This window comes from Euleptes europaea, chromosome 14 (genome assembly GCF_029931775.1).
Source record: "Euleptes europaea isolate rEulEur1 chromosome 14, rEulEur1.hap1, whole genome shotgun sequence".
NCBI classification, from domain to species: domain Eukaryota; kingdom Metazoa; phylum Chordata; class Lepidosauria; order Squamata; family Sphaerodactylidae; genus Euleptes; species Euleptes europaea.
The window spans coordinates 52,191,674-52,206,393 of NC_079325.1; the positions used below are offsets into that span (position 1 = coordinate 52,191,674).

At 46.7% G+C, this 14,720-nt stretch overlaps 1 protein-coding gene across 1 annotated transcript in view; it reads right to left on the minus strand.

Moving 5' to 3' along the window:
* Nucleotides 1–5,021: 5,021 nt before the first annotated feature.
* FPGS (folylpolyglutamate synthase) overlaps nucleotides 5,022–14,720 on the minus strand; it is a 43,988-nt gene continuing 34,289 nt past the window's right edge. The window contains exons 12-15 of the mRNA XM_056860535.1: nucleotides 10,011–10,161; nucleotides 7,854–7,929; nucleotides 6,743–6,809; nucleotides 5,022–5,458 (exon numbers count right to left, since the gene is read on the minus strand). Coding sequence (XP_056716513.1) covers nucleotides 5,022–5,458; nucleotides 6,743–6,809; nucleotides 7,854–7,929; nucleotides 10,011–10,161 — 731 coding nt within the window. The remainder of the gene's footprint in view (nucleotides 5,459–6,742; nucleotides 6,810–7,853; nucleotides 7,930–10,010; nucleotides 10,162–14,720) is intronic.

Consider the following 14,720-nt stretch of genomic DNA (forward strand, 5'->3'; position numbering starts at 1 on the left):
GCTGCTTATGGGTTCAAAGTTCTTGGATGCTGAAAAACAGGCTTCACTATCAGCCACAGAGGATTTCTGGCAACAGAAAGGGGGAAGAGTTTCTTGTTCTGGTCTGAGAAACTGGATGATCCAGAGTCCATTCTTCTGTTATTGTTTCTTAATCTGTATTGTCAAAGATTCCCCCCCAGGGGGTATATGGTATACTAAACAAAAACCAGAAACTCTCCCCACCTTCCTTGCTCACTGCCACCCTCAACTGCCACTCTCTCAGGTCAACAGTAGAATCCCTTTTAAACCCATCTCCAGACTACAGAGATCAGGTCCCCCTGAAGAAAATGCATACTTTGGAGGGTGGACTCTATGGCATTTTACCCCACGGAGGTCCCATTCCTCCCCAGGCTCCATCCCCAAAACTCCAGCAGTTTTCCAACCTGGATCTGGCAACCCGCCCCCCCCCCCCAGTGGACATGGGGGACTTGGTGACCCTACCTCTGCTGGACTGAGCAGCAAGAACATCAACAAAGCTAAGAACATCTTCATGGTTCATCCTGGGTGAACTCTTTGAAACTGTCTGCAGGTGTTGTTGTGCTGCTTCCAGGTGCTGTTGTGCTATTCTGTCCAAGGCCAGTCAAGCCCCGTGTTTAGTCTTCATAGATTCCCATACTGTGGGAATCGCCGAGTGCTCCTTCCTGCCTGTTGGAGGGGGGGGTTGCCTGGGTAACCAGTTATCTCCTTTTGCTCTCCCATATATGCTATGTGCCTTGCCTTTGACCCTTACTAGTGTCCTTTTGAATATGGCTTCTGAAACCTGTCGATTCTAACCAATAAAACTGCTTTCGTGGATTTGCCATCTGCTGAAATCTGTTCATGGGTTTGCCGCAGGGCTAGAGCTTACAGGTGTACCCATCCACCCAGCAGCCGCAACTGCCAAGCTCCCAATTATTGCAACCATATTTAAGTCCATGTTATATCTGTGGGCATGACACGCACGCAACGTCTTATTATTGCATCAGTACATCGGCCATAGGAGCCCCATGGTGCAGAGTGGTAAGATGAAGTACTGCAGTCCAAGCTCTGCTCATGACCTGAGTTCAATCCCAACGGAAGTCGGTTTCAGGTAGCCGGCTCAAGGTCGACTCAGCCTTCCATCCTTCCGAGGTCGGTCAAATGAGGACCCAGCTTGCTGCGGGTAAAGGAAAGATGACTGGGGAAGGCACTGGCAAACCACCCCGTAAACACAGTCCGCCTAGTAAACGTCAGGATTTGACGTCACCCCATGGGTCAGGAATGACCCGGTGCTTGCACAGGGAACCTTTACCTTTTATAACCCGTGTTCCAGTGATGGAGACAAGAGGACCAAACTTGACATCATACAAACAAAATAACGTTTCAGGGTGGCTATTCATTTCCATTCAATGTTTTACAAAGACTATTGTGCTTTCAGAGTGCTCACCATAACACGACAGCACCACCTAGTGACCAACTAAAACATTGCATGTGTCAAACAGCTGAATAGAACTGGACCAAACCGTTTTACGACTGGAGCTGTGTACATGTCATTTGGTCCTAAGAAACAGTGCAGAGAAGATGAAGAAGAGTTGGTTTTTATATGCCGACTTTCTCTACCACTTAAGGGAGACTCAAACTGGCTTACAATCACCTTCCCCTCCCCTCCCACAACAGACACCCTGTCAGGTAGGTGGGGCTGAGCTCTAAGAGAACTGTGACTAGTCCAAGGTCACCCAGCTGGCTTCCTGTGTAGGAGTGGGGAAACAAACCCGGTTCTCCAGATCAGAGTCCACCGCTCCAAACCACTACACCACGCTGGTGTAGGGAGCAAGACAATGGGTGAAGGCTCGGGCTCTAATGACCCCCCAAAAAACATTATCTGGCTCCTCTCCACACCGTTTCCAATAGAAAGAGCTCTGATGGAGCAGATCCCAAGGCCCATCCAGTTTCCAACAGCAGCCAGCTTGATGTATCCAGGAGGCAGAGGATGAAGGCTACAGCCCCACCCCTGCCACTCAGCTCCTGATAAAGATATATTGCCTCTGAACAAGGAGGCTCCTTTTAGCCACTGTGGCTAATAGTTTTTGATGGACCTTTTTTCTTATGGATTTGCCCAATCTACTTTAAGAGCTCTCTAAGCCAGAGCCCATTACTAACTCTTGTGGAAACATATTCCAGAAGTTAATCATGTAATGAGCAAAGCAATATTCATTTTTAACTGTCTTGAAATGAACTGCCCATCGATTTTGTTGGGAGACCACAAATTTCAGTATTATGGGAGGGAGAGAGACCAAATCCCCTTTGCTTACTTTCCCCCTTCCCATGCGAATACGGCGTGTTCAGAGGCTGTCCAAAACCATTGGGTTTGCATTTTCTTCAGAAAAGAGGAACCAAGATTAAGAATCTGTCCAAATTAATACAGTATACCCAGAGGCATGAGAGGGACTGGAAAAACACAAAAGACTAGAAAGTTCTAACGTCAGTTCTTTATTTGAAACATCTATTCCACCAGTCCGATATCAGTTTGGCAGAAATACCGCATTTAATTCCAAAAGTCATAGGAAGTAGCTTTTAAAAAGGAATACAAGCCCAACTATAAAAACAGTTAAAAGATTTAATTTAAAATAAGAAACAAAAATAATACTTCTGAGATAAATTATTTTTTCAACAGAATTCACCATTTAGCTCTCTGCCTCTTTAGCTAAGAGTCAGGAACAGAAAGTTAAGATATTATTTTTTTAAAATCCGTATCTGTGTGTTTTCCACAGAGCTCAAACATACCCTCCACCCCCTCAAGGATTGAAAACTGCTGTGCAGGGTGAGTTAAAATCCCAGTTCAACCTCTTAAAGAGTCCTCAAGAATCCTTGTGAGCAAAAGAGGAGAGAAACCCCAAAACAGGAGAGGATGGAAGAGGATCACACTGCCGGGACAGTCACGTCCTAAACGTTGTCACTTGTACCGTAGGGTTGGAGGAGGAAATCCTTGACAAAGAGGAATAAACATTTTCCTACCGAACCACACGGGAGGTGAGCAGAAGGCCTGGCCCTTCCAAACGCTCAAGTTCCCTGCTCAACCGCAGATCTTGTGAGGATCCAAATGCCTGCGTAACTCCTGCCTCCATGAAAGCCTTTAGGGCCGCAGCCGCTACCAGGGAGGGAAAGAAAAGAGCTAACTGCCAAACCGGCCACCCAATAGGGATATTCTCCAGAAGGATCCCCTGGAAAGATCATGAATTCCAGTTGGCTGCTAATCGTCCTCCGGAAAATAAGGATTCCGCACTGAACCACTGCAACCCTCAACACGCATGCGCCGCTACAGAAATCATATCCAAAGCACCTCTGGGGAGCAGTCACCGTTTTAAGAAACCACACAGTTTCTTTTTCATAGAGTTTGCCAACACGTATTGCCCGACAATGTATTATTCCTTCCCATCACACCCTCATTGGGTAAATGTCAAACCACAAACTGAGCGCACGCTAATATCCAGTAAGGATGAGCGGTGCATGCAGGAGGACAGTGTGCCTCAAAAAGGGGGGAGAGCTTTGTTAAAAACCATCCCCATGTCAAAAGCTTCTTGTACGGCGAAAACCTGCATGTCAAAGAAGGTTAGGGCAGCGACACACTCTTGGGCATGAGGGGTACACTTTTAACCCCCTCCCAACATCAGTGCACTTAAGAGGGGATACAGTCCTGTAGGAGCAGCATCCTTGAATCAGGATTTTTTCTTAAGACCTTCAAGCTGAGGACATGCTGCCCCAGCACCACTCAGCATACTAGAAAAAGTCCCACTAGCTCCCCCTCCAAGATTTTAGTGTTGCATTTCAGGCTTTGTGAACAGGAAGATTCGCCTGTGGAGATACTCCAAAGGGAAAAAATTCCACTAAGGGGAGTCAGGAGTGGGAAAAAGGATGCAGAAATGAAGATTTCAGCTGCACCTATAAAGTAAACAACCGGCAGCGCACCACACAGTGGCCGCGTGCTGTTAATCAAAACCAACCCACTACAGAACACTTGGCCCCCGCAACCTGAAAGGGACGTTTTTGAAACTGGAAGCTCCTTCCAACAACAAAGCACCCTGCGTTCAGCACACACAGAGGCGTGGCAATTGTCCCCTGAAAGGAAAAGGCACCTAAGTCCCCACATCTGCAGTGGGAAGGCAGCTGTACAGATTCCACACTGGCCAGAACTCTGCCCATCAGCTGTGTGGATCAGGGTGGTCTGTTGCACTGGCCCACACAGAAAGCGCTCGCCCTGCATGGATGTACCGTAGACTTACACAGACTATTCAGACCTCTGCTCTCCCGTGCGACTCCCACAGAGAGCACAGCCTGTTTACCCCAGAAACCAAGAAAAAAGGAAAGAAAAACACCAAGATGATACAAAAGAGCTGGTGGGAAAGTCCTCCCGAGAACAATGCAAATTGTTCTCCCACCACCCTCCCATCGAAATGGCAGAAGAGAAAAAACAAGAATGGCGCTGGCAAAAGAGAGGGGCGAGCAGGCGAGTTCAAAGGCACGTCTCAAGTTGTCAGTTAAAAGCTACCAGCCCACCTCCTGATGGCTCAAACCGAGAGGAAGCCTCTGTCCTCAAGCAAGAACCTATGTAGCTTTGGCTCAGTTTAAAGGTGGGCCCAACTTATTGTGGGGGGGGGGGGCTTATGGAGTAGCCACATGAGGAAGGGGGAGAGAACCCCAAAGTCCAGGCAGCAGCAGAGAGATCCTTCAATGCTGGAGAGGAAACCTCGGGCATAAAAGGCAGGTGGGTTTTCTTTAGAATACATGTCAGAGAAGGACAACTCCATCCAGTTCAGATGCCAGACCACCTTCCCCAGGTCCTCTGGGGGGAAAGGAGGGATTCCGTGGTCTTCGAAGAAGCCAGAAGTAGCCTCGGGGAGCCAACCAGTCTGCAGGTGCCACTGAAATCTCGGTGGCATGCCAACAACCGCCTGCCCTCCTGCACCCAAGGAAGTTTCAAGTAGACGGCAGATGCAGTCCTGGGAAGGGAAGACCAGCAGCACCCCCTACTGCGAGAGGGATGGATCCAGCAGCTTCAAGACTCCGCCCACCAAGTGCAAGCTGCCAGTCACCAGGACCCGGATGGTGGCCGCTTCCTTGAGCAGGACAGCCCCACTGCTGGCCACGGGGTGAGGGTGGAGCCCTTTGGAGGCCGGGGCTTGGAAGTGCGGGTCCCTGCCCTGGGTGATCCACTGCAGAGCGTGGGAGAGGCACGGGAAAACCAAGGAGTTGGAGTTGAGCGGCCGAGCAGAGGGAGGCATGAAGATCAGGGAGGCGTGAAGGGGGGCTGGCTTCAGCCACCCACCCACCCCTTCCACCTCCGCGGCAGGAGACAGCCAAGGGTCCTGGCCCACCTTTGCCTCCATCAGGCGATTCCAATAGGTCTGGTTCTGCAGGCAGCGTGTCAGGACGTTCTCCAGTGTGACGTTGAAGTTCTGCTGGTCTGCAAGGGGAAGCCAAGGAGAAGTCACAACGGGAGATAATAAATGTGCCCTAAAAGATCAGGAAGATTTAAAAGAACATTTGACCTGGTTCCAATATCATCAGATAAAATCTGTATATAAACACGATATGAAAATAGGTTTCACCAAAGACAAATCAATTCTACAACGAACATTATTGGAGAATAATGACCATCTAATTTCAAAGATGTACAAGATGTTGTTGATATTATATACAGAACAAGATCAAATTAAACCTACGATGATAACTTGGGAACATACATTGGGTTACAATATTCCTTTGAATAGATGGGAAAGACTATGGTCAAGAGACATGAAATATATACTTTCACAATCGTTAAGAGAGAATATTTACAAGATGATTTATAGGTGGTATTTAACACCAAAAAAGTTGGCTAAAATGTATAAAACAATGTAACCAAACTGCTGGAAATGTCAAAACGAGGTTGGTTCCTTTCATCATGTTTGGTGGCTATGTGAAAAAGCTAAGAACTTTTGGGATATGATCTACAATGAACTAAGACTGATCTTACAAAAAAATATCCCTAAAACTCCGGAAATGATGTTGTTAAGTATTATACCGGAATCAATATTGACTCAGAGATCCTTTTTAATATATGCCACCATAGCCGCAAGATTAGTATATGCAGCAAAATGGAAATTGTCAGAGGTGTCGGATAAGACTGACTGGATGAATAAAATGTTGGAACTAGCAGAAATGGCTAAACTTACAGCATTAGTAAATCAGAAGGAAAATACGGAATTTGTGGGAGAATGGGAGGCTTGGACAACATATTGTATAAATGAATTTAATTTGGGAAGTATCAAAGGTTATGTTTTGAGCTAATTCAAGTGAATAAAGTAGAAATAATGATAAACTTAGTTTTTAAGACCATGAGATATGTAATTAAATATATAAATGACATATAATGAATTAGAATTTGAATGCAAAGGGGAGAATAGAGATACTAAAGAGATAGAGGAGGGAGAAGGGAAGTCAATAAGTAAGAAATATAATGATTAGAGAAAAATGGTTTATGTTGTATGATTTTGTTGATTGGAGGATTGATGTTAATGTGATCTAATTACAAAACAATAAAAGAAATTATTGCCCACTCCCAGCTCCTCCCTAACAGTACTCAGGGACAGCCAGCCACTTGGATGGAACAGTGAGCCCTACAGTCCATCCGCCCGATCCCACGCGGCAATTTTAACAGAGGGCTCTGCATATTGACCCCCTCCCCCACACACACTCTCCCACTCACCTGCATTGCCCACAGTAGACACTTCAGTGAAGTTGGGGCAGAAAACAGCATAGTCAAACTGGCAAGGCTGAAAAGAGAAACAGGATAATCAGGGTTACGGAAAGCAGTTCAGAAATACAAACATATACCATACAGCCTGTCTCAGTTTAGTGAGAGGGGAGGAAAATCTTGTTATCTCACTGCTCCTCAATGTATAAAAAGTATGCACTGCTCAGAGCGGGTACAGTTGAAAAAGTTATCAACTGATGAAAATCCCATTACTTCGAAGCAAGTGGCCAAATTCTGTGCTTATGTGGTCAAAGCTCGAAACAAGAAAAGGGTTGCTGGTAATGATAAAGAATAGTACTACTTACAATCTACCCCTTTATATTGTTTTATACTGTTTTACATAGAATTTTATATAAGGTTTTAGCTTGTTAGATTAGTAGCACAGAATCTGTACCTTGATATTTTCTGGTCTATGACTGCAATAAATTTATTATTATTATAAAAAGTATGCACCTAACTCTTGCGCACCTAACCTTTCAGCACATGGGATCAATGGAGAAGGTCAACCACCACAGTGGGAACATTTATTGGCCAAAAACAAAAAATCCCTCCAGGATCTTTAGCAACTGGAAAGAAGCTAGTATGAACAGATTAACCAAAGTAACTGAAAACAATTCTTTAAAAGAGAAAAAACAAACTTCAAGATCTAGAAGGCAACAAGAAACATTCTGGTTTCAGCATCTCCAAGGACAATATTTATTTTCAACTCTGGTTATAAAAAAAAAGGCCTTCTGGGCATTCTTTGAAAAACTGGTTTTTGAGAGGCAGCTAAATAGCAAAGGTAACATTTCCCTGCTCAATAAAATATGGGAGATCAGGTTTCCCAGTAAGAGGCCTTTAGGGAGTGCATAGCTTAAACGCTACCAATCCTTTATTCAAAGCCTGTGCCCCCCTTTTTTTTTTTACAGTGGGCGGCTGGGGTTTAAGGAGCCTATACAAGAGGACAGAGTGGGGGACTGGGCATTCTTCAGCCCAGAAGGCATTTGCCTCAGACTTTCCTCCTCTGCCTCTCACCCCATAGCTGCCACAGCCAGGTGACAAGCAGGTCAGGGCCCATGCTCACCAGTAGCAGCTTCAGGAGAGCTGCGGTGTCCCGGTCACCGGTCACATTGAAGAGAAGCACTCGGACTTCGGAGCCACTGCAAAGTCAGGAAGAGAAGACAGGAACCCCCTTAAACCGCCAGAGCAAGTCACTTTGATCCTCCGGCCACCCTCACTGCAGCCTTGCTGGATGCCAATCAAAGGCCGTTTAGCCCAGTCTCCTGTTTCCAACAATGGTCGGCCTCCAGAATACCCAGATGTAGCAGTCCATGTAGATGTCCTCTCTGCTACTCACTGTATGCTGTCTCTAAACATGGTACCCATTTACCATTACTAAACCACCACTCATCGCTAAATGACCCTCTGTGAATTTGCCCCCCCTTTTTTGGGGAATAATTTTTATTTATTCACACACACAAAAATCCAGACACAACATATTTACATAAACCATGCCTACAGTATATCAAGCCTTCTGAAAGGTGCCGTATGTTAACTGCCTTCCATATCAGTTAGGCTAATAACAATGTTATCCGTAACAGTGTTATGGATACCATGGACTGCCAAAAAAACAAATCAGTGGGTTATAAGATCAAATCAAGCCTGAACTGACCCTAGAAGATAAAAGGACTAAACTGAGGCTATTGGTGGGGGTCACATTATGAGAAGGCAAGAGTCACTAGAATAGACAGTCATGCTAGGAAAAGTTGAGGGCAGCAGGAAAAGAGGAAGACCCAACAAGAGATGGACTGACTCAATAAAGGAAGCCATGGCCCTCAATTTGCAAGACCTGAGCAAGGCTGTCAAAGATAGGACATTGATTCATAGGGTCGCCATGAGTCGGAAGCGACTTGACGGCACTTAACACACCCAATAACAATGTTGAACTTGAAAGACATCATTATATACAATTCTTAAGTACCTTAATTGAAATATAATACACTGCCTAATAATTTATAGGATTAGTCCTACTTATTTCGCTACACCTCAGCATCTGATCTACCATTTATTTTAAGTAACCGGCTATCGCTCCTAACGGTATATTTTACATAGCCACTTGCTAAGTCTAATTTGGCCCTTTTTTGAGGTCCAAGAAGAGATGCTGAGCATTCATTTGCATCCCACCTCTCTTGAACACATGAAGCGGCCTTGGACTGAATCAGACCATCAGTCTGTCCATGTCAGTACGGGCTCCTCTCCAAGTACGGGCAGCTCTCCAAGATCTCAGAAAGAGGTCTTTCACATGATGCACTGGTGGTGGTGGAAAGTGCCATCAAGTCACTGCTGACTTATGGCAATCCCATTGGGGTTTCCAAGGCAAGAGATGTTCAGAGGTGGTTTGCCATTGCCTGCCTCTGCGTGCCAACCTTGGACTTCCTTGGTGGTCTCCCATCAAAGTCATAACCAGGGCCGACCTTGCTTAGCTTCTGAGATCTGATGAGCTCGGGCTAGCCTGGGCCATCCAGATCATGGCCTCATGACTTACTATCTGATCCTTTAAACTGGAGATGCCTGGGATTGAACCTGGGACCTTCTGCATGTCAAGCAGATGCTCTGCCAACCGAGCCAGAGCCCCACACCATAGGCCCACTGCCTCTTCAGTCACAGAATTCACAGAAGCACTGAAAAGGTTCCCATTCAGGCACAGATCAGACTCAGACCTGCTTTGATCAATCACAGCTGCCAGATCTGGCTGCTTTTATGGTGCATATATATAAACTCTGGGAAAGGGCCCTAACACATACAGCAGGAGTCCCCAACCTTTCTGAGCCTGTGGGCACATTTACAATTCTGATATGACACGGTGGGAGCAGCAACAAAATGGCTGCCACAAAATGGCTGCAAGCAGGAGGCAGAGCCAGCCACTAAAGGATTGCCTTAACTTCAGTAACACAGTGAAGATCCCTGTGTTGTGGTGGCAGCTGCTGCCAAAGCACCCTTTTAAAAAAAATCTGCACAGCCAATCAAATTTCCAATAGTCATTCAGAAGCCTTACCGGGAAAAGCCCTATCTGGCCCCATCTGCTTCCTCAAAACACTTCGAGGGTGCAAGAAAAGGTGTCCGGGGGTGCCATGGTGCCCACAGGCACCACACAGGGGACCCCTGGCATACAGCTTCCATCCCCAAGCCCATGGTCATGACGCAGAAATGCTGCACAAGCACCCGCCCCTCTGCCCCTTACTCTGTGGGCTTCTCCTCGTTGAGAGCAGCCTGGCGAAACCAGCGCACGCAGGCCTGGATGCTGGTGGTGGTGTGGGCGCCATCGATGTACCACGTCACAGGGCCGTGATGCAGGACTTGGTTGCGGCCGAGCCACTCCGTTGCCTGAAGGCCTGGCAGGAGAGAAGCCAAGGAAGGTCAGCTGAGCCGCTTTCCTCCATCAAATGACTTGCTCCAGGACTTCATCCCCCAAACCAAAAAGCCATGAAATATCCCTTTTTATTAGAACCAATTTAAATCACAACACAGCCTGTAAGCTTTGGAGTAGGCCAGAACTCTTCATCAAGTTGGGTATTCCGCAGCCCCCCAAAAGGGAAAGCAGGGAGAGAAAGAGGTTTCAGAGCATGACGTAGCGGTCCTAAGTCTGCACTTAGGAGAAGACTGGATGCGTTGCAAACTTAACAAGACTGCACTGTGCTGAGTGCGAAACAAATCAAATCTGGAGTTGCCCCAAACCATCTGAGACAAAGGAGGAAGAACAGTTTGCCTTTGAGCATATAGAATAGTCAGCCATTAATCTCTCCAGATCTCTTGCAGGGCAGAGAGCAATAGAAAAACAGGCCTTTATCTACTCAGCAAATCTCTAACTTCTCCACAAGGGCCTGCAATTCAAAAATTTGTTTTTTTAAAAAAAAAATCTTCCCTGCTGTTCATAATAAAGTCTTGCAAAAACACGACAAAGAAGGGGGGCAGTAAAACCAAATACATAAACGAGACCAGCAGCAACCAAAAGCATAGATTAAAAAACAGGAGGAAGCAAAACTGAAAGGGATCCTAAATAGAGAACGCAGGCCATCTTTCCCCAGCACCTATATGGTAACAGACATAGTGCCGGAAGCCCAGGGAGCGAGTGCCAAAGCTGGAACCCTCCCCCCTTGCCAAAAAGGCAGTCCCTCTGACAGTTACTTGCCTCAACTCAGCAGGAGAGAAAGTAGAGAGGAGCTGACGGAAGAACTGCCTCTGTTGCATCACACCCCAAACAGCATCATTTTGTTTCCAACAGAGACTAGAAAGGTGTTTCTGGGGAAATTACAAGCTCGGCATCACCATCTCCCTGCTGGCAGGGCCTGGGGTGGAGTTTGGGGAGAATATGATGCCACTTCTGGGTGATGTCCTAGACTCCCCTCCCCCATTCTCTATAGTTTACCATAGAGACTAGGGGAAATTCCTAGAGAGTCAGAGTGGTGTAGTGGTTAAGAGTGATGGACTCTAATCTGGAGAACTGGGTTTGATTCCCCACTCTTCCACATGCGCGGCAGAGGCTAATCTGGTGAACTGGATTTGTTTCCCCACTCCTCCACATGAAGCCAACTGGGTGACCTTGGGCTAGTTATACTCTCTCAGCCCCACCTACCTCACAGGGTGTCTGTTGTGGGGAGGGGAAGGTGATTGTAAGCCGTTTTGAGACTCCTTAAGGTAGAGAAAATCGGGCTACAAAAACCAACTCTTCTTCTATGTAGAAGCATTTTTTTCTCCTGCTCTCAGGGGCAAGAAACTGGCACTGGGTAAACAGGAGACCTAGATGGGGCAGATTTAATGACTGTGAAGGATCTGATGTTGCTTAATATATTGTTACCACAGCCTTAAGAACTGGGTAAGTTATAAAGACGTTTGCCCTGGGTGTAAAAGTCCAGATTCAACAGCACAGGAACTAGGAACTACTCCAGTTTTCCATCATAATTTTTTAGAGCTTTAAAGAGTGGAGGATATTAGGACACGCATTTTGGTGCCAATTATTGGATTCCCCTTTCACACACATAACACAACAGATGTGAGGTTAACGCTTTGGGGAGATTAGCCAATCCAATGAAAGGCTGATACGTCCATTGGTAAGTCCCAAGGTGCCAGGCTTTGAGGGGTTAAGAGCAGGCAGCAGGGGCAGCCGGAGAGGGAGGGCAAGAGAGCTGGCATGCAAACAAACAGTCTCCCTGTTGACAGGGGCAGAGTCTACAGCTCTGACTTGGCAGTCATTGCCCTCACGCATTCGCCAAGGCCAGAGCCACGTCGGTCTGTGGCGGCTTATTTTAAAGTCACAGTGGTCGTTTATGCATGGTTATTTTCACTCATGTGAAAATATGGAGAGAGAAAAACCAGTCTGTCTCGGTTGTTCCTTGGAGTTATGCATGAGTTTTTCCCTCCATTAGGGAGGACCTCATGGCCAGCCCTTGCAAATCCTGGGACTTCCCATCCCTCTATTAACCCGTTTCTTCCCTCTCCTCTGAGCTCAGCCTGGGTGAATTCCCCATAAGGCAAAGCGCAGGACACAGAAGCTTGGTTTCTCTCACAAAAAGCACACAGCCAATTACAAAGCAGCATGTCAAGGGGCGGGGATTCAAATACTTCCTGCTTCCTCAGAGTTCTTTCTGAGCAGAAGGCTTTTAAAAACGAGGCTTGGGTTTCTCCCCCCGCCCCCCATTCCTTTCAAATAGCTACGTTTTTTGTTTTTGTTGTTAAAATGCTCTTAAAATGCTGTTTTATGCAGCAATTGGGTTTCAGGGAGATGATTTTTCTCTCACTACAGCCAATTACAAAGTAGCATTTCAATGGGCGGGGATTCAAATTCTTTCTGATCTGAGCTGGGAGACTGCTGGTGCATAGACTCCCAACAGGAAGGTGTGGGTCCAGTGAGCAACGAACCTCGGGTAAAACCCCCGTGCATAAACAACCAAAGACAGCAAGATCTGTGCAGCACCTTAAAAATTCAGAAATTGCACCCAACCAAGGTTTTCTCCAACCTGCACCACGGTCAGAGATGCTGGACTGCTTTTTCTTTCGGCTCCACTTTCCCAATTTGAAGGTTCAGGGGGCATCAGAGGCAAAACCCTGGTTTGCAAAGCTTACTTCAAATCGAGGAGTTTCTGATTCTGGTTTGCTGAGTGACTGCAATCCATGGTTTGCAAATGCAGCCATTGCATTTAACGCATGCCACAGCCTGGGCAGCTCCAGTTCTGGCTTTCTAGCCAATTCAACATCAGGGTTTGCCAACCAAGACCGCATGCCACACCACAGCTAGAATGAATCATGGCTGGCAAAAGTCACTTCAAACCAGGGGTCCTGTTTCTGGTTTGCCAGCCAATTTAAAACAAAAGAAAACAGTTTCATCCCATTCCTGATCGATGCGGCAGCTGGGGATGGCATGGCTGAGGCACCACTGCGTCGCCTGCAAAGAGGTTTCCCAGCCACTGCAAGGCAAAAAAAAAAGTGTGTGTGTGTGGGGGAAAGCCCCATTGAAAACAGCGACGCTGTGCCAACAAACAGCTGGCGCAGAACCGCTGGTGCTGAAGGGGGCGTTCCCGGGCTGGAGGGGGTTAGGAAGCTGCCTACTGGCAGCTCCAACCCCCAAAATGCCCCGGGAGCGCCTCCCAGGATGCTAAGCAGGCGTTCGAGGGCCACGCTGCCGTGGCAGTCAAGGGAAGCAGTCAAGGGAATCAGCAATGCTGATTCTGTGACCTTAGGCAGATGATGAGAGGGAGGGCATCTTGGCCAACTTCTGGTCACTAGGGGTGTGGAGGGGGGAGGTAGTTGTGAATTTCCTGCATTGTGCAGGGGGTTGGACTTAATGGCCCTGGTGGTCCCTTCCAACTCTATGATTCTATAAAGCCGGTGCAAGTGGCACTACACTGGCATCCGTGCCAGTTTGCACAGCGCAAGTGGCACGGATCCCGGCAAAGGGGTCACGGCGCCTCCTGAGCCCATGCAGCCCCCAGCCTCAGGAATAGCCTATTTGTCAGTTTAGACAGGCACATTAAACCAAGAGTCAGCTTCCTCAACCATTGTTAGAAGTGATGTTATGAATTTTACCCTAACACATTTTAAGACCTTGAACCTTCTGTGAACTACAGTTCATTGTATTAATTTGTGTTTTATTTATGTAACATATTCATCACTCTTCTATAAAAAATATTCAAAGTGACAAGAGTGACTAAAACATGACCCCACTAGAACAAATAAACAAGCAGCACACTGATTTTTAGTAGCAGTAAAAATTCAGTGCCATAAAATCATCAGTTAAACCATCAGACAAAATAATCCATCAGATCAGATGAAACCAGCCACTGTAATTCGAAGCCAGCATTTTAAAAAAAGAACTTGAAGGGCCAACATTAAAAGACAGGCAATAAAGAAAAGAAGAGTTGATTTTTATATGCAGATTTTCTCTACCTTTTAAGGTCTCAAAGTGGCTACAATATTCTTCCCTTCCCCTCCTCACAACAGACACCTTGTGAGGTAGATGAGGCTGAGAGAGCTCTGAGAGAACTGTGACTAGCCCAAGGTCACCCAGCTGACTTCATGTGGAAGAGTGGGGAAACCAACCTGGTTCACCAGATTCTGCTGCTCATGTGGAGGAGTGGGGAATCAGACCCGGTTCTCAAGACTAGAGTTCACCACTCCTACACCACACTGGCCCTTATTTTGTCTGATAAAAAAATGGATTAAAACAAAAGCAAGAGGTGGCAAAATATTGTCGAAGGATTTCACGGTCAGAGTTCATTGGTTCTTGTAGGTTATCCGGGCTATGTGACCACGGTCACACAGCCCGGATAACCTACAAGAACCAAGAGGTGGCAAGTTTTAAACACTGAGGAAAATGCCCCCTCAGGAATCTCAATCTTAAAATGATGAGACTTAGGTTCTTCCATCAGGTTTTACAGCAAGAGATGAAGCCATGGTC